Below are 22513 nucleotides of genomic sequence, written 5' to 3'. Positions count from 1 at the left end.
TGGTAATCTATTTCGAGAAAGGGCAGGGAGGTTCCCCTCATCCCTTGGGTCCCTTTTGCTGTCTTACTGCTTGATTGTCAGTGTTGCACAGCGAGACGGTCACAGGCACAGACATGCAGTTGATACTTCCCAGCTGTGGGCCTTGGATGCATTCTCACCTCTCAGGGCCTCAGCGTCCTCTCCAAAGTGGAATAACAATCATACCTCCCTCACAGGGTTTTGATGAAGACTTAAATGAGTTTGTATTTATAAAGTAGTAAAATTGGTATCTGGCAGATGGTAAGTGCTATGTTGTCATCATTAAATATATGAACATTTGCTTTCCATGTCTAGCTTTGTGGAATTAAATTCTTAAAGGTCATCAACCAGGGAATAAAAATGGGTCCAGTTATAACCACAGCAGCCGCTTAACTTAGGAAATATTTGTGGGGAAATAGGTGGAGATTCGGAGAGAAATTTTTCTAATGTTATTAGATAAAAAATCACAAGCTGCATTTAACCACATTAAAAAAATAAAGCTTTCAAACAAAAAGAATTGGAGTAAAGGTTGAGCCCATGGGCAGACAAAGAGAGTACAAGTGTTTTACCTAATAATCCCAGGTAATTTCTGTGAGCTAATAATTACTAACTTAACTGAGCATCTCACGGGAAAGTCAGATACTTGTTTCTCAGGTTTATCACAGACTTGTTATTTAGAAAGTGCTCAGCGTGCTTTCTGCCCTGTATTTGTAGACACGAGCTTTCAGAACACAGAGGGACTCGGGGCCTTAGCAGAGTGACAGCCTGAATTCCAGTTGAAATGTGGCCTCTGCCTCTCGGGGCTGTCCTCCTTTCCTCCTCTTGGTTCTCTGGAATCACCCAGGACTTTGCAAAGAGGCTGAAGTGTGACAGCACTCACACTCCCTTGCTACAACCATTGCAGGCAAAGAGCAGATCTTGCTGCAGAAGGATTACGAGTCGGCGTCTCTGACCGAAGTCCGGGCTCTGCTGCGGAAGCACGAGGCATTCGAGAGCGACCTGGCGGCGCACCAGGACCGCGTGGAGCAGATCGCGGCCATCGCGCAGGAGCTCAAGTACGTGCTCTGTGTGGGTGCCAGTGCTGACATTGAGCCCTGGGTCCAAGCGAGGACTCGGTGGAGAGCTTCCCCAGGCATTCCCAGGGAAGGGCAGGGGAGCGCGCCTTTCCTGTCCTGTCCCAGATGTATCAATAGAACCAAGCCAGAGGACCCTGTGATGGGATTGGTCCTGTTTTTTTTTTTTTTTAATTGAAATATAGTTGATTTACAGTGTTGTGTTTGTTAGTTTCAGATGTACAGCAGAGTGATTCAGTTATACATATATATATCTATTCTTTTTCAGATTCTTTTCCCTTCTAGGTCATTACAAAATACTGAGTATAGTTCTCTGTGCTATACAGTAGGTCCTTGTTGACAACCCAATCAAAAAATGGGCAGAAGATCTAAATAGACATTTCTCCAAAGAAGACATACAGATGGCCAACAGGCACATGAAAAGATGCTCAACATTGCTAATTATTAAAGAAATGCAAATCAAAACTACAATGAGGTACTAACTCATACCAGTCAGAATGGCCATCATCAAAAAGTCTACAAATAATAAATGCTGGAGAGGGTGTGGAGAAAAGGGAACCCTCCTACACTGTTGGTGGGAATGTAAATTGGTACAGCCACTATGGAAAACAGTACAGAGGTTCCTTAAGAAACTAAAAATAGAGTTGCCATATGATCCTGCAATCCCTGGGCATATATCTGGAGAAAACTATAATTCAAAAAGATACATGTACCCCTGTGTTCATAGCAGCATTATTTACAGTAGCCAAGACATGGAAGCAACCTAAATGTCCATTGACAGATGAATGGATAAAGAAGATGTGGTACATGTATACAATGGAATACTACTCAGCCATAAAAAAGAATGAAATAATGCCATTTGCAGGAACATGGGTGGACCTAGAGATGATCATACTAAGTGAAGAAGTGAAGTAAGCCAGACAGAGAAAGACAGATATCATATGACATCACTTATACGTGGAATCTAAAAAAAAGAAAGATCCTTTTTTTTTTTTTTAAAGAGATGCACTGACTTCTGCTCTGGTGCTTTGATTGTGGTAGTGTCCCTGTGTCCTCCCATCAGGCAGCACCCCCAGCCCCAGCACAGGCAGCTTCGTATCCAAGAGGATGAGAAACAAGTAACAAGACAGAGCACGGCTCGCAAAGGCGGCCTCACCCAGGCCTGGGTGCAGGAGACGGGACCACATTGCCTGCCCAGAAACCAAAAACAAGACACCTCTGAAGGAAGAAACATTAAGGCCCCACTTTTCTTTGTCGTCAAATAAGTGCTATTTCATTTTCATGCTTTTTATTTTATGGGAGGAGCTAGCACGAGGTTGAGCCCAGGCTGGTTTACCCAGTGGGAGTTGTAGGTCCTACTGGTCCAGGTGGTGCTGCCTCTGGCTGTGGCCACCCTCCGGGAGAGGGGCCTCCCTGCAGTGTTTCTAAGCTTTTTTTTTTTTTTTTTTTTTTTAAGACCCTTGCTTCCTTTTGATAAATACAGAATTTCATTCCCTACTTCTTTGTCTCTCATTATAACCACGGATATATCTGCACAATTTTTAGAGCCTGTCACATAATGATAACTTTAAACAACCAATAATAAATGTTTATTATGATATGTTACATTTTAAGACCCCCATGTTGCTCACTCTTAACCAGAGCAAATGCCTTAATTAACAGAGACGGCCTCTTTTAAGAGTATCTTCCTATTCGGCCTTGCCTAAATATATTCTTAATTATTTGTGGTCTTCATATCTAATTTGTTCACTGTGTTTGTGGCCTTACTCTTATTTCTCATGTTTCTTGCATGTTGGCCGTTTGGCTGCTTGTTAACAATTACAAATAAAATAAGGGGGAGAAACTCAAGCAATTTAATGCTCTATCGTAGCTCCCATAAGTAATTTGGAATGGTTTTAAGTGTTGCCCTTAAAATTTAAGTAATAATTTTATATTATTATTATTCTCGGTATCCTCAATGCGTATTTCTTTACACAGTCAAGAGAGGAACCACAGAATTTAAAGCTGTGCTCATCTTACTGTTATTAGTCTCCCTTTCCTTTTTACCTTTTCTAAAATAACGAATGTGTTTGTGCAGTTCTTCAAGTGCAAAAAATAAAAATAGTATGCACAGTTATGCAAACCCTAAGTCCTTGAAAGCAAGTAGGTGTAGAGCTAGTACGTATGAATTAGAGAGAAGAGGGAAAAATGTACACCCTAAAGATAACCACGGAGAGATGAGCGTTGATGTCTCCATTGTGGATCAGTAGACGGTTCCTAGGTTTTTGTTTTTGAAATCTTTCTGTTCTTTAATAGTTGCATTGTGAAGGGCCATGGCCTTTTCACTTTGTATTCAAGGCTGTGCACATTGCTGGTGTATTTTGGTTGGTTTTGGTTTTCTGGTTATAATAATAAGCACAGAATCTCAGTCCATCTCAATTAGTGAAGTGTGTGTATGTAGAAAGCTGCTCTTAAGAACTGGACAGGCTTTCATTAGGTGATAGGGAGCTTCTTACCCACTGAAATGACACTCAGGTCACAACTCAGGTCACAACTTCTTTATTCAGTAACAGAAACAGTAACATTCCATAAGGACAAGCTAATATCACTTAAGAGAAAAAAACAAGTAATAAACAACCATTGCCTTCATTTAGATTTGGAAGAAGAAATAACTTAAGCTTCAGGGAAATGGATTTGGATGGATAGGAGGGAATTTCCTAAAAGCCTCACCTTGGACCATTTTTGAAGGAGAAGTCTCCTGAAGATGTCTTTAAACCTCCCTGAGTCTTGCTTTCATCTTAACTAAAAGGGTGATTACATTTTGTCCAGGATTCAAACTTTTTACCCCCAGAGAGAATAGGTTAACCTTCTAGTCGAGAATCTGCTTGATATTAAGTTCAAGTTACTTCACGTCACAAAGATCCCGTTAGGCGGTACAGACGGGGCTGGAGAGGAAGAGGGACTACGGAGTGAGAAATCATTTTGTTCCTGCTGTCACACGAATGGCATAAGACGAGTCGGAATCTTTGTCAGAAGAGGAAGGACTGTGTCCTGCCGGGCTCTGAGTCCCGGCGCCCCTCCTGGACGTGGTGCTCCATCCAGCCCTGTGCCCTTTGAGGGCAGCCAAGGACACGATGGGGTGCAAGCTGATCCCTTCCTCCCTCCCTCCCTCCCTCATGACTCATTTGATGTTCCCATCACCGTGGCTTCAGCACAGCCCCTGGGACTGTCCTCCAGGTCAGATACTTGGCTTCATTTACAGGTACATCACCACTTAAAAATAATGCACTCCGGAGGCCTGGCTAAGAAAACGAAGGGAGAATAAAGTTAGCCTGAGGCATCGAGAAGACAGCCTTTCTCTCTGTTTAGAAATCTGTTGACCACCAAGAGTTTTACTAATTCTTCCCGTGATGTAAGGGAATAGTGATCATGTTTGCGATGGTGATGATGAACAAAACCCTGAAATACCCTGCCAGTTCCCCATCAGATCTTTTTTTAAAAAAAAAATTACCATCTGTTTATTTTGAGCCCATGTCCACTTTTCTTCACGTCATCTGGGAAAGTCAGTCTTTATTTTCCCTTCTAATAGTGAACTGGACTATCACGATGCTGTGAACATCAATGATCGGTGCCAGAAAATCTGTGACCAGTGGGACAGGCTGGGAACACTCACTCAGAAGAGGAGAGAGGCCCTGGAGGTGAGTCTCCAAGCCACCCGCTGGCACGAAATCTTTTAATAGGGGCTCTTTCAGTAAGTCACTGTTACTAACTTTGTTTTTCTGTGGTATGGTGTGTATAAATCGAAACAGATTACCTAGTGAAAGGAGCTTCTACAAGAGAACATGAAAAGTAGGAGAAAGAGGGAAATGGAAAGTTGGTAGTTTTGTACTGTAATTTATCCATACAGCAGTGACGCATCCTTTTGAATTAAAGAAACAAAAATCCAGTAGTAATGAGATAACGGTATAAACTCATTTTGTGTGAAGTAGTAATGGCAGTTAATTCCCCAGAGTCCTTATCTGAGAGTAATTGAGCCATGAATGAGTCAGGAAATCAGGAGGAACGGAAGTTGAGATGTGCAAAGGGAAAATGGCAACACATGTTGAAGTAAGGAAAAATGGATATGAAACAGGATCAGGATGAATTTGGCCTTGTTCAAGTATAAGGCTTGGAGAAACAGCTGGTTTTTAGCTGAACCTAATCGTCTCTCACCACGGAAGACTCAGACGATGTGACAGAAAGAAGCAGTTAGCAGTTTTCTGAGTCTTTTCACCCTGACTCTGATGAAACTTTTAACACATGTGATACCAAGCTTCCTGGATGCCAGCCAGCTGTTAACATATCCACCTAAAGAAAAAGGCTGAGAGAAAGGAAGGACCAGGCATATAGCAGAGACAGCTCAAATATTTTAGAACAGGAGGAAAAATGAATCTAATTATAGAAGACTTGAAGATACCAGACGCTTCCGTGCCAGCTCCCCATCCTCTCTGCCATAGGAAATGCTTAGTACCATTCTCAGTGGCTTGAAGCCTTGTGCTTTCATATGCTCAGAAAGGGAAAGAGGATCTCTGTGTGAAATCCTGAATGCGGATTTAAGAATGTGGAACTGTAGTTCCTTCTGTCTTCTCTAGGCGACTTTTGGGAAAGGCACACTGTTGATTATAAAATGAGGAAGATACCGTGAATTTTCTGGGAACCAGCACGGTTAGGGAATCAGGTCCTATAACTTACAAAGTACTGCTTTAGCTGAAAGCAAGTGCCTATATACCCTACGTGGAGTCTCAGTTTTCAAAAGCGTAGCATGTGGTAGAGTATTTTAAATACTTTCAGAACAGTGTGACTCTGGATGTTGTTAAATCCATCTCTGATGCAGAAGGCACTTCGGAGACCTGCAGGGCTCAGCCTAATCATTTGAACATCAGTTAATCTTTTGTGTACACAAGCTAACGATGAGAGGATTGTGACCATCAAAACGTCCGATAATAGTTTACTGCTCTGGAGTGCCTCTTTACACGTTCAGAGAATTTTTATGATTTAACCTATCATAACACTGGTTTCTATTTGATCTCCAGAGAACTGAGAAATTGCTGGAAACCATCGATCAGCTTCACCTGGAGTTTGCCAAGAGAGCTGCTCCTTTCAACAACTGGATGGAAGGCGCCATGGAGGATCTGCAAGATATGTTCATTGTCCACAGCATTGAGGAAATCCAGGTAACTGAAGCCAGCCCTGTGCTCTCACTGTACCAGAAATGAATTGTAATTTTAAAAACTTAGAGTTCTCTTTTTGGTTTTGTTTCATTTTTTAACTTAAAAAAAAAAATGTGGTTAGAAAACCCATATTACCCTTTGGCCTTTAGCTTAAAAATGTGTATACCACTCTTTAATGCAACTAAATTAACATCAGCCAGATAATGGTGACTACATCTAAAAGGGTCTGTTCTCTAAAATGGAATGTGGAATCATGTGAGCAAAATAGACATATGCTCTTGGAGTTAGTCACAGCAAGTGGCTGCTGAGTTAACTACTTTGCAAATGTTTGCATATTACCCTTCATTAAGATCTATAGGGTTTTGCCAGATCATAAAGCATAAGAAGCCACAAATCAGTACCCTCTGCTTCCCGCCATCCAAAATGTTCTGCTTTTGAGTTTTGCTGGAGCTTCAGATTGTAAATAAGACTTCTAAGTGATCAAGTTAGGGAGGAGCGTTCCTCTCCAATAGCCAGGACCCAATATATTAGAGACTGTTGTATACTGAATTTGACGTATAATGGAATATAGAGAAAATACTTTTAGATTCTTTTTTTTCCTGTAAAATAGATAGGTCATCGAAAAGAATCCAAATGTAAAGGAAATACTGAAGGTTGGGATTTGAACCCATATCTCCCTGCCAAGGAGCATTCTAGAAGGGTTTGCACCGGGGTGTAAGAGGAAAGAAATTTGTTGAACATTGCCTTTGTCTTCTGAAAGAGGCTGTGATGGTGTTTCTTGCATAGACTCTTAAGCGGAGGTTGGCAACCTAAAACCATTTATTTTTGGAATAAGTGAGATGTCTAAGTATGCCTTGGAAGCCATACTTGATGCATGAAGTAGTTTGTCTGTTTAGTGAAAGGTGTGCTAGCAGCTGATCTGTTGTAGCATCTGAACTGAGTGTTAGCTTCGCCCTGGAAGGTGGTCCATGTGGCACCTTCCTACAGCTGAGCATAAAGGGCTGCTGTCTTATACTTTAGGGTCCAAGGGTATAGGGTTGTTAAGTGGAGGTTTTATAAAGCCTGAGGGGAAGAAGTTGGTTTCTGTGGCCTTTTCTTTTGGAGAAAGGGATGTACTTCCTGGTGATCTTATAATTTCTTTTTTTAATTAATTTTTATTTATTTATTTATTATTTGTTTTGGCTGTGTTGGGTCTTCGTTTCTGTGAAAGGGCTTTCTCTAGTTGCGGCGAGCGGGGGCCACTCTTCATCGCGGTGCGCGGGCCTCTCACTATCGTGGCCTCTCTTGTTGCAGAGCACGGGCTCCAGACGCGCAGGCTCAGTAGTTGTGGCTCACGGGCCCAGTCGCTCCGCGGCATGTGGGATCTTCCCAGACCAGGGCTCGAACCCGTGTCCCCTGCATTAGCAGGCAGATTCTCAACCACTGCACCAGCAGGGAAGCCCCTTCCTGGTGATCTTTAGGTATAAAGGCAGCAAATGTGAGGTTCTTTTCTTGGGCTATAGGTAAACCTGGTCATTAGAAAGGGCAGCTAATTTCTTTTTTTTTTTTTTTTTTTTTAAGTGTACTGGGACACAGCCACACTTTTTTTTTTTTTTGGCCGCGTTGGGTCTTCATTGCTGCGCGCATGGGCTTTCTCTAGTTGCGGCGAGTGGGAGTTGCTCTTCGTTGCGGTGCGCAACGGTTATAAAGTCATTTATACACGTGCTGAAGGGAACAGCAAGCCTGTAAAATTCACACTGAAGTAAGTCGGGTTTTCTCTGCTGTGTCTCTGGCTTAGAGCTTGATCACCGCCCACGAGCAGTTCAGGGCCACGCTGCCCGAGGCGGACGGCGAGCGGCAGTCCATCCTGGCCATCCAGAACGAGGTGGAGAAGGTGATCCAGAGCTACAGCATCAGGATCAGCTCGAGCAACCCCTATAGCACCGTCACCGTGGACGAGATCCGGTCCAAGTGGGACAAGGTGGGCGACTGAAGGGGGAGGGGGCGAGGCTGACGTTCTCGAAGCCGAGGTGGAGGGAAGAGGTGAACCCCTGGGGGAGTTAGAGTGGCTGCGTGACGTTGCCTCACCATCGGGGTCGTCCTTCACCCCAAATTTCACAGACGTGTTAAAAGAGAAACTGAGGCATAGTAACAATTTTAAGTGTTTGAGCAAAAATCGGTTCGAATTGGGCAGCATCCAGTCTAGCCGACAGAAAGGGACTCCAAGGAGCTGAACAAAATGAAAGACTTTTATAGGCAGAAGGGAGTAGGAACAGGGAAGTTATCTGGCCAGAAAAAAGCGGATTGGTTATTGCAGAGTTACTTTCCTTTAGGGGAGGGAAGGGGTCTACCCAGATGACTGATTGACTAAGATTCCGTTCCTGGGAGAGCGGAACCTGTAATAAAGTCTTGGTCTGGTGGAGTGGGATTTAGCACTCGACTCTATTTTGGGCCTGTTGTTTTTAACAGATGAAATATGTTATACTCTTAAATACCATTCAGCAGCTTCTGTGATTTGTAAGGAAAGAAAGTAGAAATGATTGTCCTTAAGGAAAACCTTATCAGTGTTGGCAAACTCAGTACAGGTTATGATACTAATACCATAAAGGAAACTACTTTTAAAACCCCAACTGAAAATTTGATGGAATCGGCTTGCCGCTAGTACTTCATTAAAGAATTTTTAGAATATGGGATAGACATGTCCCAAGTGTGTGTGAATTTTAAATGCGGGAAAATTACTTAGAAAACTGTATCTGGGGAACCAAAGGACTTCCTGCTAATTTGCTGCCTCTTATATTTTGGGAAACCGTACAGATTTAATTATAGTCCAGGGGGATCATTTGAGCCTTTTTGTCTCATTCTTAAGAAAGATTTATTTTCATGTTTAAATTGAGGCACGATCATCTTAGTATGCTACTACATAGTCTTTAAGAAGTCCAACACGTGCATTTGAAGTGACTTGCTATAAAAACACACATTCAGCAATCGTTTAGTTATAAAAAATAAAAAAAAAAAAAAAAAAAAAAACAGGTATGGGAAAGAGTGTTCACCTGAGAGACCATAATTAGTTATTGTGTTTGACCTTAAAATTAGCTCTGTTCTTCTGACAGCCAGAGTGAAAAGGGAACCGTGTTGAGCTAAGTAGTTTCCTTGAAAAAAAAGGGAAAATGTATCATTTCTTAAAGTGAGACAAACTTTTCTCTTGTCACTAAGTTATAAAGCAAAATTTGCCAGAGGGAGTTTTGTAAAAGGGACATTGAATAATAATGTCTTTAGCAGCAGTTTTGCCAACACACAGAAAAGCCTTCTTGAAGTAGCTCTTTTGTCTGCGGATTCAAAAAGAACTGAGACATAGCATTAAAGTGTAAATCACAGGGTACAAATGGAATGGAAAAGATGTAGGCAGGGTAGGATACTTTCCTGTGGTCCAACATCATATAGGACTGAGCTCCTGAAACTGGCAGGGGTTCTCAACTTTTTTGTGTCTTGGATCCACTTGGTAGTCAGGGAAGCCCGTGGATCCCTTCTGATAATAGTATCTGTAAATTCATAAAAAAATTTAAGGTTACAAAGGAAATAAATTACATTGAAATAGTTATTAAAATATATTTTATATATATATATGTATAACTGAATCATTTTGCTGTACACCTGAAACTAACACAACACTGTAAATCAATGGTACTTCGATAAAAAATAAATTTTAATGAAAGGCTATATATATATATATATTTAAAGTTGGGATATAGTAATGTATGTGTTTCTTTACTACCACATTTTAAACCAAGATCTAATAGCAGGTCTAATAATTGTGAGTAGTGATGAGTGTATATGATATTTTGAGAGGCAGGCAGTAACTGGTGTATATGAGAATGTCTGTGATTTCTATTGTGATAAAGTCACAGTGGATTTGGTGCCCGCATTCATAATCAAAGGAAATGCTCATTTTCCATTAGGGGTGGTGAAAAAATAAGGATGCCAGTTTTCCCTCATTCAAGTTCACAAATTCTCTTCACCCTGGACCCAGCTCCCCGCAGGGTTAGTACTGCAGGCCGAGAGCCCCCGGCTAGAGGAACGGTCAGTGTCCCTCTTGCAGACTTAGCCAGTCTTTCAGCAGGCAGTGGAGGCACTGGGTGGCAGTCGAGGCTAGACTGAGCTCTTCCTTTAGTCCCTAAAGTAGGGACCCCACTCCCCTTCCCCTCTCTCCCTCCCTCTCTCTCTGCTCCCACCCCTGCCCTTCAGCCACCACCACCGATCTTGGTCCCTCCTCCTGGACCACAGCTGGCCTCTAACCCCCGTTGCCCTTGAACCCTGGCAGGTGAAGCAGCTCGTGCCCGTCCGGGACCAGTCGCTGCAGGAGGAGCTGGCCCGCCAGCATGTCAACGAGCGTCTGCGGCGCCAGTTCGCCGCACAGGCCAATGCCATTGGGCCCTGGATCCAGAGCAAGATGGAGGTGGGTTAGTGCCCTTCAGCGGGAGCCTGTCACAGCCTCCAAATCGGCCCCTGAGCTGACACGACGACCCGTCTCCACTCAGTGCCGCGAGAGCCCCATCCAGCTCGCCGTGGGCCTTACTCTTGATGGCCCCTGGGCTCTTGCAGCCTGGGCGCCCATGAGCGTCAGTGCGGGGTGGGGGGCAGGGAGGGCACCTGTGCACCAAAGTTGAGGCTCTTCTTGCTGCCATCCATTCATTCTGTCCTTAAGAGTGGTGACGGGGCTCCTTCTCAGTTTTCAGCCTCTGCAGGACCTAGATTTTTAAACCGTCTGTCCCTAATGAGTCACAAATACTTGGCATTTTCAGAACATTCAGGGAAAAGTAATCTTTGAATGACACTGATTGCTGGGTTCATTTTATCACCAAGAACAGCCAAGAGACATTTATTGGCCTATTTATTCTTCTCCCAGCCTCCCTGTTGGTGATAAAACGTTAACTTTTTTCTTAAAGAGGAGAACATCTAAAAATCTAGGAAATTCTTCTGACCGGTGGTGAAGCATCCAGTGGTCTGAAATCGCCCTGGCAGCTGCATTCATGCACACCGTCCCCTGGCCTCCTCCGGAAGAGGCAGCTCCAGCCCGGGGAGCCTTCTGAGTTCACTGGAAGAGGCCTAAATGGCTCCTTTCTTACCCGTCTTGCTTTGCTTTTATGGATCTTGGTGGTTGGGTTTTGTTTTTTCCCCATTCCCTAGACAGACTAGAAATAGAGCTTGTTTCACGCTGCGGTACTCTCCTGTTTCCCATTTTATCTGAAAAAGCAAGTGTCTCTAGCTGCCGCCTAATGCCGGCATAGCATTGGAAGCAGAAGCAGGAAGGCCCCCGTAGTAACCTGAAGGGCCCCCGTAGTAACCTTGTGTTCTTCTCCTGTTCATGCCTCCACCAGGAGATTGCCCGGAGCTCCATCCAGATCACGGGAGCCCTGGAGGACCAGATGAATCAGCTGAAGCAGTACGAGCACAACATCATTAACTACAAGAACAACATCGACAAGCTGGAAGGCGACCATCAGCTCATCCAGGAGGCCCTGGTCTTTGACAACAAGCACACTAATTACACCATGGAGGTACAGCCACCGTGCAGGCCTGCACTGCTCTGGTTTCTGGTTGTGACCACTTCACCTTCTCAGGGTGTTTTCCTCCCACGTTTGTCTCCATCGGTTCCTGTTTTGTTCTAGAAGTATGAAAAGGGATCATTAAACCTTTCCTGTCACTGTATGTGAAAAAGCTTTGTGAACTAGATCAAGCACTACATAGTTGTTAATTATCATCACCATCCTCAACAACTTTATCCTCATTATTATCACAACAAGGAATTCATTGCACTGCTTTGGAGAGACGAACCGAAATTGGACTATTAACGTTTTGGCCAGTTTGACCCAATTTGATCTTGCAAATTGGCCAGTGGGTATAATCCAGGGCCCATCCTGCTATTTGGTAAATGCTAGTGACAAATAATACATTGTACATTGTATATTTTATCTTCACAGTGCCAGTTGTCACTGTTAGAACCCTGGTCTCACTTCTGAGTATTTCCCACTATAGAATCTCGAAAAAAGTGGAAAAGTAGAATTAAAAAAAAAATAGCATGGGGAAGCCCTACTTATCTCCCTTTGGGTTGACTCTCTTGTTATGAAAATGAGGAGGCAAGATTGACCTGCTGGGAGGACCTGGAGCTGATCGTTTGCTGTTTCCCTCGGTAGCACATTCGTGTGGGCTGGGAGCTGCTGCTGACGACCATTGCCAGAACCATCAACGAAGTGGAGACCCAGATCCTGATGAGAGATGCGAAGGGCATCACCCAGGAGCAGATGAATGAGTTCAGAGCCTCCTTCAACCACTTCGACAGGGTACCTCACTCCCTCTAGTTATTTGAAAGGCACCACTGGGGACATCAAAAGATGTATTTGAAATAATATTCATGCTATTATTTTAAGTTTTAATGTCCTTAAAGGTTATGGGGAAACAGGATGATTAAGGCCAAAGGAAAAGAGCCTCTGAAATGAAGTGTGCTAAGCTCTGATGTCACTCAAGGTGACACAAAGTCTAGGTTTGTGGGCTGTTTTATACAGAGCACTTAACGAATGCCTTTGTAGTTGGGGGCAACACTAGATTTGTTCTAAGTGGAAGTGTATCCTTAGCAAAATGTGGTTTTGGGATTTAGGTCATTTTCTAAGTACTTAAATACAAAGCTGTAATGAACTTTTCCTAATTAACTATTTAGGTGAAGCACCTGATGAAAATTAGCCTACTCTTTTGCCATAAAATTTAATTTTCTTTTTTAATTAACAAAATTGATTCATGGAATGTTGAAGGAAAATGCACCAACAAAAGGGTGATCATATAAAAAGTTAAGTGCAGCTCTTAAAATATTATCTAGTATTTTGATTTGAATACAATTGAGTAAAACCAGTTCTTCACAAGAAAATGCCCAGTTTGCTTATCATCTAGTTAAAAGTGACTCCTAAGGCCACATTCCATTCGTTAAAAGATCCGTAACAAAGTAAGTATATTTCATTACTTTGCTTGGGGACCCGGTTTATGGTTTACAGATATCAGTTAAATGGTTCTTAAAATGCCTCTGCTCTAGACCAGCCATATTCAGGCCTATCAAAGAGTTCAGAAAGTAGACTTCTGATCAGGGTGCTGAGGCATAAATAAAGAATTACACACAGAGTAGGACATTAAAGTTAGCTTGGCTTCAGCACAACTGCACTGTACAAAACATGCTGCAACACTGACCTGACTTCCTTCAGGTTGAGTCATTTTCCTCCCGTGGAGGGAAATAATTGATCATCGTCCCTACACACATCCACCCGGGCTTATGCGAAGACAGCCCTCAATCGTTTGGGCCACCTCATAGGAAAAAAACCCCCAAATTTATTTGAATCTAGGATAACGAGACTGTCTTTTGCAACCAAAGTTCAAAGGCAGACAATGCAGAAGCTGCCAAGTTTAAAAGTTTAAATTAAGGATTTTTGTGTCTTGGAGGGACATGGGCCTGAGAGAGTAGCTGCGGGGTGACTTTCCAGTGTGAGTCCTAGCCATGCTTTCATCTTTGGGGGAATTTTACAAGTGAGGACTGCCTGGGGCCGCAAGAGCGTGAGCATTTCTCAGAACACTTAGAGTGTGTTCGGCCATCGGTGGGTGGCCGTGGGCAGCTCCTGGCGAGGTCATTGTCACTGGCACTGGGTAGTCCCTCCTGCTTTCTTGAATGCGTGGTCTCCTTTCATTTTTGACTGCTGTTTACCCTCCTTTTCTCCTTTTTCCTTTTTTTTTTTTCAAAACTTCTATTCATCTATTTACTTATGGCTGTGTTGGGTCTTCGTTTCTGTGCGAGGGCTTTCTCTAGTTGTGGTGAGCGGGGGCCACTCTTCATCGTGGTGCGCGGGCCTCTCACTATCGCGGCCTCTTGTTGCAGAGCACAGGCTCCAGACGCGCAGGCTCAGTAGCTGTGGCTCACGGGCCCAGTTGCTCCGCGGCATGTGGGATCTTCCCAGACCAGGGCTCGAACCCGTGTGCCCTGCATTGGCAGGCAGACTCTCAACCACTGTGCCACCAGGGAAGCCCTCCTTTTTCCTTTTTAAGAAACTATTTTCTAACATCCCTGTGTCGGGTCTGTCCTTCCTCTAAGTCAGTGATGACATTTACAAATTATTTGGCAAATCTCAAAGTGTCCCTTCTTGTATTGGATTTTGTTCCCTGGTCAAGTAGAGTTTTTTCATTTTGCCTCTCTCAACTTCTTCTTTTTATTTATTTATTTATTTTTATAATTTATTTATTTGGCTGCGTTGGGTCTTCATTGCTGCGCGCGGGCTTTCTCGAGTTGCGGCGAGCGGGGTCTACTCTTCGCTGTGGTGCGTGGGCGTCTCACTGCGGTGGCTACTTTTGTTGCGGAGCACAGGCTCTGGGCATGTGGGCTTCAGTAGTTGTGGCACGCGAGCTCAGTAGTTGTGGCTCGCGGGCTCTAGAGCACAGGCTCAGTTGTGGCGTGCGGGCTTAGTTGCCCCGCGGCGTGTGGGATCTTCCCTGCCCAGGGCTCGAACCCGTGTCCCCTGCATTGGCAGGCGGATTCTTAACCACTGCGCCACCAGGGAAGCCCTCAACTTCTTTGTTCTTTGTATTTGTTGGCAGAGGAAGAATGGCCTGATGGATCATGAGGATTTCAGAGCCTGCCTGATCTCCATGGGTTATGACTTGGTAAGACAGAAGTTGAAAATTTTACTACCATGTGATGTTCTATTGAGCTTAGATTTGTATTATAGGAGACAACTGCCTTAAACTGGCAGCTCATTTGGGGTTCGTTGATTTACATTGTCTAGGGTAACATTTTTGAAGGTTTGCCTGGTATCATATAAAAATAACTTCACAGAGCCAGAACATATATTTTCATTCAGTTATCGGTCAGCTGGTTTTTTTCTAGTGAGGAAGAGAACATAAACTTTCCTGATGATTTTTAAACAGCTTTAACTGAGAGATAATTCACATACCATACAATTCACCCATTGAAAGTATATACTTCAGTGGCTTTTCCTGCTGAGTTTTAAAGTATTTTTTCCTCTAGTATTTTAGAAGGTAAAAAGTTTTTAGTAAAAATCAGCTAAGAAATCTTATATTTCCCTGTGGGCTGTGAGTGTGCCCTTATACCCTCACTTCTCTATTACCTGCTAACGTGTAATGTTGAACATGAGCTGCTTTGATTCCTCTCAGAACTGTCAAATAAGCATCATGAGAACCCTCCTCTGACCTGCCTTCTCTTTTGCAGTATTATTCTTCTCAACTGTAGTCTGAGAAAAGGCCTAACCCTCTCTAAATTCCTCTTCCATAACTATATTAAGTCCCAACGGCAACATGGGTTAGAGAGAGGAAGGAATTCTGACATTCAGGAGCTTCTGGGTTGATGCTACAGCAACGTTTAAAAATCATTTGACGGCAGTAAACTTAAGTCACCTGTAAGGGGAATCTGTTCCAAAAAACGGAAGGGAAGTGCAGGGAATATGTAAGTTTTCAAGCAAAAAGGAACTTGCATGCCAACAGGTAAAAGCAGGAGAACGGCACTGCTGAGAGTTGTGTACGGTTGAAGTAGATGTTTCTTTGCAACCTTGCCTCAGGGTGAAGCTGAGTTTGCCCGTATCATGACCCTGGTGGATCCCAACGGGCAGGGCACCGTCACCTTCCAGTCCTTCATTGACTTCATGACCAGAGAGACGGCCGACACCGACACCGCCGAGCAGGTCATCGCCTCCTTCCGAATCCTGGCTTCCGACAAGGTCTGCATGGACATGTTTTCTTCTGCTTTTGTGACAGCCCACTGCTTCATTCTAATAAAAAAGGAAACAGCGTTGCAAATAATAACTATTTTGATGTATGGCATTTTGTACCACATCGGCACTGAATTCAGAAAGCACGTAAACATAACAGTGATGCACCCAGAACAGGTTAAACACAGACATTCTGTCCTGGCATTTGTGCTTGGCCTTACGGGGAGTTCTATAGAAGGAACCGAGAGCATGTATTTTGCAGTTTTTTGTGTGTTTTTCTGGTTCGACCCTACTTCACATTCTGGGTTGGTAGCTATGACTCGGAAAGAAGGAACAATGCAATTCAGATGTTATAAAACTGAGAACCTTCTCTCAAGGATCAATGACCCTGACACTGTGCCCCACCCCTGGAGCAAAGTTAAACAGAGCTATTCATTCATTTAAAAAATTGGCTACTTTTTCATTATCTGAAGCCTAGAAATTAAGTAGGAGTTTAATTGCAAGTACAGAATTTTTAAATCTCTTTCCCAAAACAATATAAAAACATCTCAGTATGTATAAACTCAATTTGGGCTATGATTCCTTTACCCTGTGTTCTAGCTGAGAGGGAAGGGAAGTTAGGATTCTAAGACACATCAGCATGGGACTTCCCCTGCAATCTACTGGTTAAGACTCCACCTTCCAATGCAGGGCGCATGGGTTTGATCCCTGGTTGGGGAACTAAGATCCTACATGCTGTGCGGTACAGCCAAAAAAAAAAAAAAAAAGAAACACATCAACATGGCCATGTTTATTACCTTAAAAAAACCCTTATCAGACAAGATAAACTATCTTTAAAATAATTACATTTGTTTTAAAATGAATCCTTTATCATGGGGATAGGGGTGGAGGGGAAGAAGTCCAACTGATGTAGGAGATAATAAACCAAGTCTTATTGAACCCCCCAAAAAACCCTACTATAAATTACAATATGATATTTGCTATTTATCTTGACCAGCCAATCTGTTTTTTTAAAAATAAATTTATTTATTTTACTTATTTACTTTTGGCTGTGTTGGGTCTTCGTTGCTGTGTGCGGGCTTTCTTTAGCTGCGGCGAGCGGGGGCTACGCTTGGTTGTGGTGCGCGGGCTTCTCATTGCAGTGGCTTCTCTTGTTGTGGAGCACGGGCTCTAGGCAGGCAGGCTTCAGTATTTGTCGTACGCGAGCTCAGTAGTTGTGCCTCGTGGGCTCTAGAGCGCAGGCTCAGTAGTTGTAGCGCACGGCTTAGTTGCTCCACAGCATGTGGGATCTTCCCGGACCAGGGCTAGAACCTGTGTCCCCTTCGTTGGCAGGCGGATTCTTAACCACTGCGCCACCAGGGAAGCCCAGCCAAGCTGTTTTATGTGAATTACCCTATTTCCTCTTGGACATTTGACATGAAAAAAAAAAAAAAAAAAAAAAGAGTCCATTGTTCAATGTCAGTTTTGTTTTGTTTTAGAAAGAGCTTTTCTCCAGTGGTAACATGCCGCTAGCTTTTAATAAACTGTGTAGGAAAGTGACTCCATTTTCTAAAAGTGCACATCACATATATTTAAAAAAAAAACAACCTCATTGATAATTTCAAATTAAATAATCCTGCGTTTTCATCAGCATATGATGTAAACCAGCCTTCCCTTAATCTTTCTGGTATGAAATTTACGTCATAGTATTTTTCACTTGCATTATGGCTCAGTTCGAGAAGTACTGAGGGTACTGCTCCCTTTGCCTTTATGAAGTATATTAAATTTCCTGCTGGCCAGATGATGAATTACAAGTAAAACTCAGCCTTTTGTTGGTTGTCCAGTACTGTGCACATTAGACACCCTGCCTTTAGTCCTTTTTTATTTTTAATTTATTTCTTTTAATTTTTATTTCATATTGGAGTATAGTTGATTAACAATGTTGTATTAATTTCAGGTATACAGCAAAGTGATTCAGTTAGTCCTTTTTTAAAATTACACAAATGCAAGCAGTGTATTTAAACCATTTATGTTCCTGTGTTTTCTGCAGTTGATTTTGCAAACACGTGTGTATTTTTTTTCCAGCCGTACATCCTGGCGGAGGAGCTGCGCCGAGAACTGCCCCCTGACCAGGCCCAGTACTGCATCAAGAGGATGCCCGCCTACTCAGGCCCAGGCAGCGTGCCCGGCGCCCTGGATTACGCCGCCTTCTCCTCCGCGCTCTACGGGGAGAGCGATCTGTGAGGCCGGGGTTCTGTAATCGCTGGTCCCAGCAGAATGCAATAAAAGCTCAAGTTATAGTTTGTTTCTTGGAAACTTTGACAAGATTTATTCAGTTAAGAGAGAGAGAAAACTTTTTTTGCAGCTCAGTTATTGCCAGCAATGTAATATGGCTGAAGTTTTTCCAGTAGATGACATAGCGTACTTAACAAATAAGTTTCTTTATTTCTGAGATTCTAGCCAAATGCAATGAAATATCAGGGTTTTTGTTGGTTTCTTTGATAAAACAAAGCAAATTCTTGAGTAGTGTGAAATTAGGAAGACCTAGGGACAGAAGAAATGTACAAAATGGGAAAATTCCAAAATACCCAAGATTCAAGAGCAGAAAAATAATAGTAAATGTTTGATACTTTAAAAAATATTCTTCATATATATAATATGCTTATATGGTTATCCCTAGGGGAATATATTTGGGATACTGGTGTTTTACTTTCTTGCTTATCCAAAGATTAGCTATATTTAAGATAAATGGTACTGTCGCCTCTTTAGCCGAATTTAATATTGTGAGATGGAACTTCCAGGGAATAGAAACAGACTACCCAAAAGAGCTTCAGTACTTAAAACATTTTAGATAGAGATTATAGTCAGCTCTTCATTATTTAGGACTATGTAGTCTAATTAGTGGGTTTCAATGCCTTACTCATCCTCCAAAGTAGGGACCTCAGGAAACATGGAAGTCAGTTTAATTGCCGGGGAAGAAGATGGAATCACTAGGTAAAATGAGTTTTTTAGGATTATTTATTGATTCCAGGTTTCTGTACTTTGTCTAGAGCTTGTTAGTATGTTAGGTTCTCAAGAGATGACCGTACATAAGTGCTCTGTTTTTAAACAAACAGGTGTTGATAGTAGTTCATAACAGGGGACAAGTCAAAAACTGGTACCTTTATAAGCTCTCCAGGCAGAACTTCTCCTTTATACCTTGAGTTTTATGATATGGTGAAGAGAAGGCATCAGAAGGAAGAGTTAGTACGAAAGGACTAGTTCTCAACAACAGTAGAGGTAAGTTCTTTCACTGTAGAACCTTTACATATTTCAGGTGAATTCATTTCGTGTAGTAGGAGTTCCTAGATGTTTCTGCCAGCACTCAGTGCATGTTCCCGCTGTGATTGGATGATGCATCCTAACACATCCTGAGTCTGGCTCTGTCCGCGTGGAAGCCCCATGCTGAAGACACCAGTGGCTCCCACCATCAGCTAGATCTGTCAGTGTTCGTTCATTTTCCTGCTTGTGCTACCGTATGCTGTACCTCCCCAGTTTTTCCATCTTGTTGACAGCCTGTAGAGAATAAAGCAGGCATTCTTTTTATATCTGCGTCCTTAATGATCAGGACATGAATTATAAACAAAAACAGTTGTAAACAGCAATTAAAGTGTTACTAGAAAAGCAGTAACGTGTTACCTACAGTTTGTTTCCTCAGATTTTTGTAGATTTCCACCAGTAGTTGGAAATGTGATATTTTCCATTCATGACTGTCTGGTAACTTAATACCTTTACACAATTGGCCCACTTAGAATCTTCAACTTTTATAAATTTCATTTAATTTGCTTCATTTTATTAAATAGTTGATAGTTTACAAATTCCTGAAATATCTAAGTCCTTGAGTTCAGTGCCAAACACTTTTGGGGTGTCATTTAGATGAACTGTGACTCCTTATTTTACTTCGAGCAGGTGCTATACTCCAGCCATAAACATTAAGGAAAAAATGGGAAGTTGTTCTGCCTTTGAGGCTACTAGGGGGATTTGTGGTGTTTTAGGATAGGTATAGGTAGTTCATCTACCTAAAACTTTAATTTCTTTACAACATTCAGGCAAGAGAATGGATCAATACTATCTGCTAATAAATGAAAAAAGGAAATAAACTCTGAAAACACTTAACATGTTTATACTCTCATTTTAGAAGTTATTTTTATTTCTGAAGCTGAATTATTAAACTTAATTTGTAACAGAAAAGGAATCCCTGTTTTTTATTATTTCAAAGAATAACCAGCTTCTTTGGTTAACCACAAACTTTTCTCATGTAAAATTTCCATCATCATTAAAAACTCTCATTTGGTTTAGTATTTGCCTCCCTTAAATTATTAGAGACTGGCTTGTTGGGTAAAGGGTAAATTTGAGATGAGGAATTAAGGTTTGACTCAGTTAGAGGTGAGTGATAAATGGATTAGGAAACTAAATGGATTAGGAAGAAATTTTTACCCAGGAGATCACTTCAGAGTCCCCAGTAGGTATTTTGAAAATGTGTGCATACCCAGCCCTAGCCCCAGAGTTTCAAGTTGTGACGGTCTGGGTTATGACCTGGACATCTGCATTTTTTAAAAGCTCCATGGAGGATTCTAATAACCCTCAATTGAAAATCACTGGATTAGAGGTAATGGAAAGGGTCATTAGTAATTAGGAAGTCTCGGACAATTAGAGAAGCTCTTACTGGAAAGCTTAATGGTAGGACCGTATGAATGACCAGGCCAACCCCTGCACCATCTGGTTGGTAATATACAAATGCTTGGCAATGGCTGAATTTCAAATGGGTACGTACACTTGGCTTCATATTCTTTCCTGCTACGTACCTGATTCGTGTATGTTCGTGAAATAAATAAGCTGGAGATGAGCTCTCTACAGCCTTTCAATGAAAAGAAATAAATCTAAATGATATAAAGTCAGAAACTTGTATTTTAAGAAGTAGTATCTAACTGTTACCAAGCTGACAAAGATTTGCCCACAGTTGCCTTGGAATATTTGACAAGAAGGTATTGAGTGTGTCTGTGTCCATGAACTTTCTCAGATGCAGGAACCTACAGAGTGATTGCACTGTCCTGTGTGAGGCGTTCTCATATTTCAGCTGGAATCAGCAAAGAAGGAGACATTTTTTTTCCCCTTTTGGATTCATTCATTAATAACTCAATACTTTATTTTTAATTTAATTTTATTTATTTTTTTATACAGCAGGTTCTTATTATCTATTTTATACACATCCATGTATACATGTCAATCCCAATCTCCCAATTCATCCCACCACCACCACTTTCCCCCCTTGGTGTCCACATGTTTGTTCTCTACATCTGTGTCTGTATTTCTGCCCTGCAAACCGGTTCATCTTAATAACTCAATACTTAAGCAACTGACAAACCATCATTCTTTTTAAGCTGGGAGCTGGAGGTGGTTGTGATTTGTCAATGAGAATTCCTAGCCAAGGATTCCCCGGGACCTTAAGGTCTTTCCGAAGTTATCTCCACAGCACTGCAGACTTCCCTGTTGGTAAAACAAATGGGCAGAAGTGATGGCAAATCAGAGCATCCATAAGAAATAAATGGCTTTTTTTTTTTGGTCATCTATTTAAACATGAGCAATTCTTTTCAACTATTTTCAAGAATAATCCTTAGGACAAAGAAAAAACCCAACTGAAAAATGGGCAAAAGACCTAAGTAGACATTTCTCCAAAGAAGACATACAGATGGCCACCAGGCACATGAAAAGATGCTCAGCATTGCTAATTATTAGAGAAATGTGAATCAAAACTACAATGACGGGGCTTTCCTGGTGGCGCAGTGGTTAAGAATCCGCCTGCCAATGTAGGGGACACGGGTTCGAGCCCTGGTCGGGGAAGATCCCACATGCTGTGGAGCAACTAAGCCCGTGTGCCACAACTACTGAGCCTGCACTCTAGAGCCCGCGAGCCACAACTGCTGAGCTTAGAAGATTTTATTTGGATTTCCCCAGGCCCTGAGCACACACATTCCTTTCACGGTGAGTATCAGAGTGTTTTAAATGCCTGGCCATCAATAGGCACATGAAAAGATGCTCAACACTGTTAATTATTAGAGAAATGGAAATCAAAACTACAATGAGGTACCACCTCACACTGGTCAGAATGGCTATCGTTAAAAAGTCTACAATTAACAAATGCTAGAGAGGGTGTGGAGAAATGGGAACCCTCTGGAACCCTCCTACACTGTTGGTGGGAATGTAAATTGGTACAGCCACTATGGAGAACAGTATGGAGGTTCCTCAGAAAACTAAAAATAAGAGTTGCCACATGATCCTGCAATCCCACTCCTGGGCATATATCCAGAGAAAACTATAATTTGGAAAGATACACGCACTCCAATTGTTCATTGCAGCACTATTCACAATAGTCAAGACGTGGAAACAACCTAAATGTCCCTCGACAGATGAATGGATAAAGAAGATGTGGTACATATATACAATGGAATATTACTCAGCCATAAAAAAGAATGAAATAATGCCATTT

The 22513-nt window shown here is 42.3% G+C and overlaps 1 protein-coding gene across 1 annotated transcript in view; it reads left to right on the top strand.

Moving 5' to 3' along the window:
• Positions 1 to 19653, top strand: part of ACTN2 (actinin alpha 2) — a 75408-nt gene extending 55755 nt beyond the window's left edge. The window contains exons 12-21 of the mRNA XM_036828222.1: positions 923 to 1073; positions 4660 to 4768; positions 6143 to 6283; positions 8058 to 8240; positions 10578 to 10712; positions 11635 to 11814; positions 12451 to 12597; positions 14882 to 14947; positions 15859 to 16017; positions 18073 to 19653. Coding sequence (XP_036684117.1) covers positions 923 to 1073; positions 4660 to 4768; positions 6143 to 6283; positions 8058 to 8240; positions 10578 to 10712; positions 11635 to 11814; positions 12451 to 12597; positions 14882 to 14947; positions 15859 to 16017; positions 18073 to 18231 — 1430 coding nt within the window. The 3' untranslated portion in view covers positions 18232 to 19653. The remainder of the gene's footprint in view (positions 1 to 922; positions 1074 to 4659; positions 4769 to 6142; positions 6284 to 8057; positions 8241 to 10577; positions 10713 to 11634; positions 11815 to 12450; positions 12598 to 14881; positions 14948 to 15858; positions 16018 to 18072) is intronic.
• Positions 19654 to 22513: the final 2860 nt, after the last annotated feature.

Source organism: Balaenoptera musculus, chromosome 16 (assembly GCF_009873245.2).
Source record: "Balaenoptera musculus isolate JJ_BM4_2016_0621 chromosome 16, mBalMus1.pri.v3, whole genome shotgun sequence".
Taxonomy (NCBI): Eukaryota; Metazoa; Chordata; class Mammalia; order Artiodactyla; family Balaenopteridae; genus Balaenoptera; species Balaenoptera musculus.
Note: the sequence above shows the minus strand (reverse complement) of the source record. Positions and strands in the feature narration are given on the sequence as shown.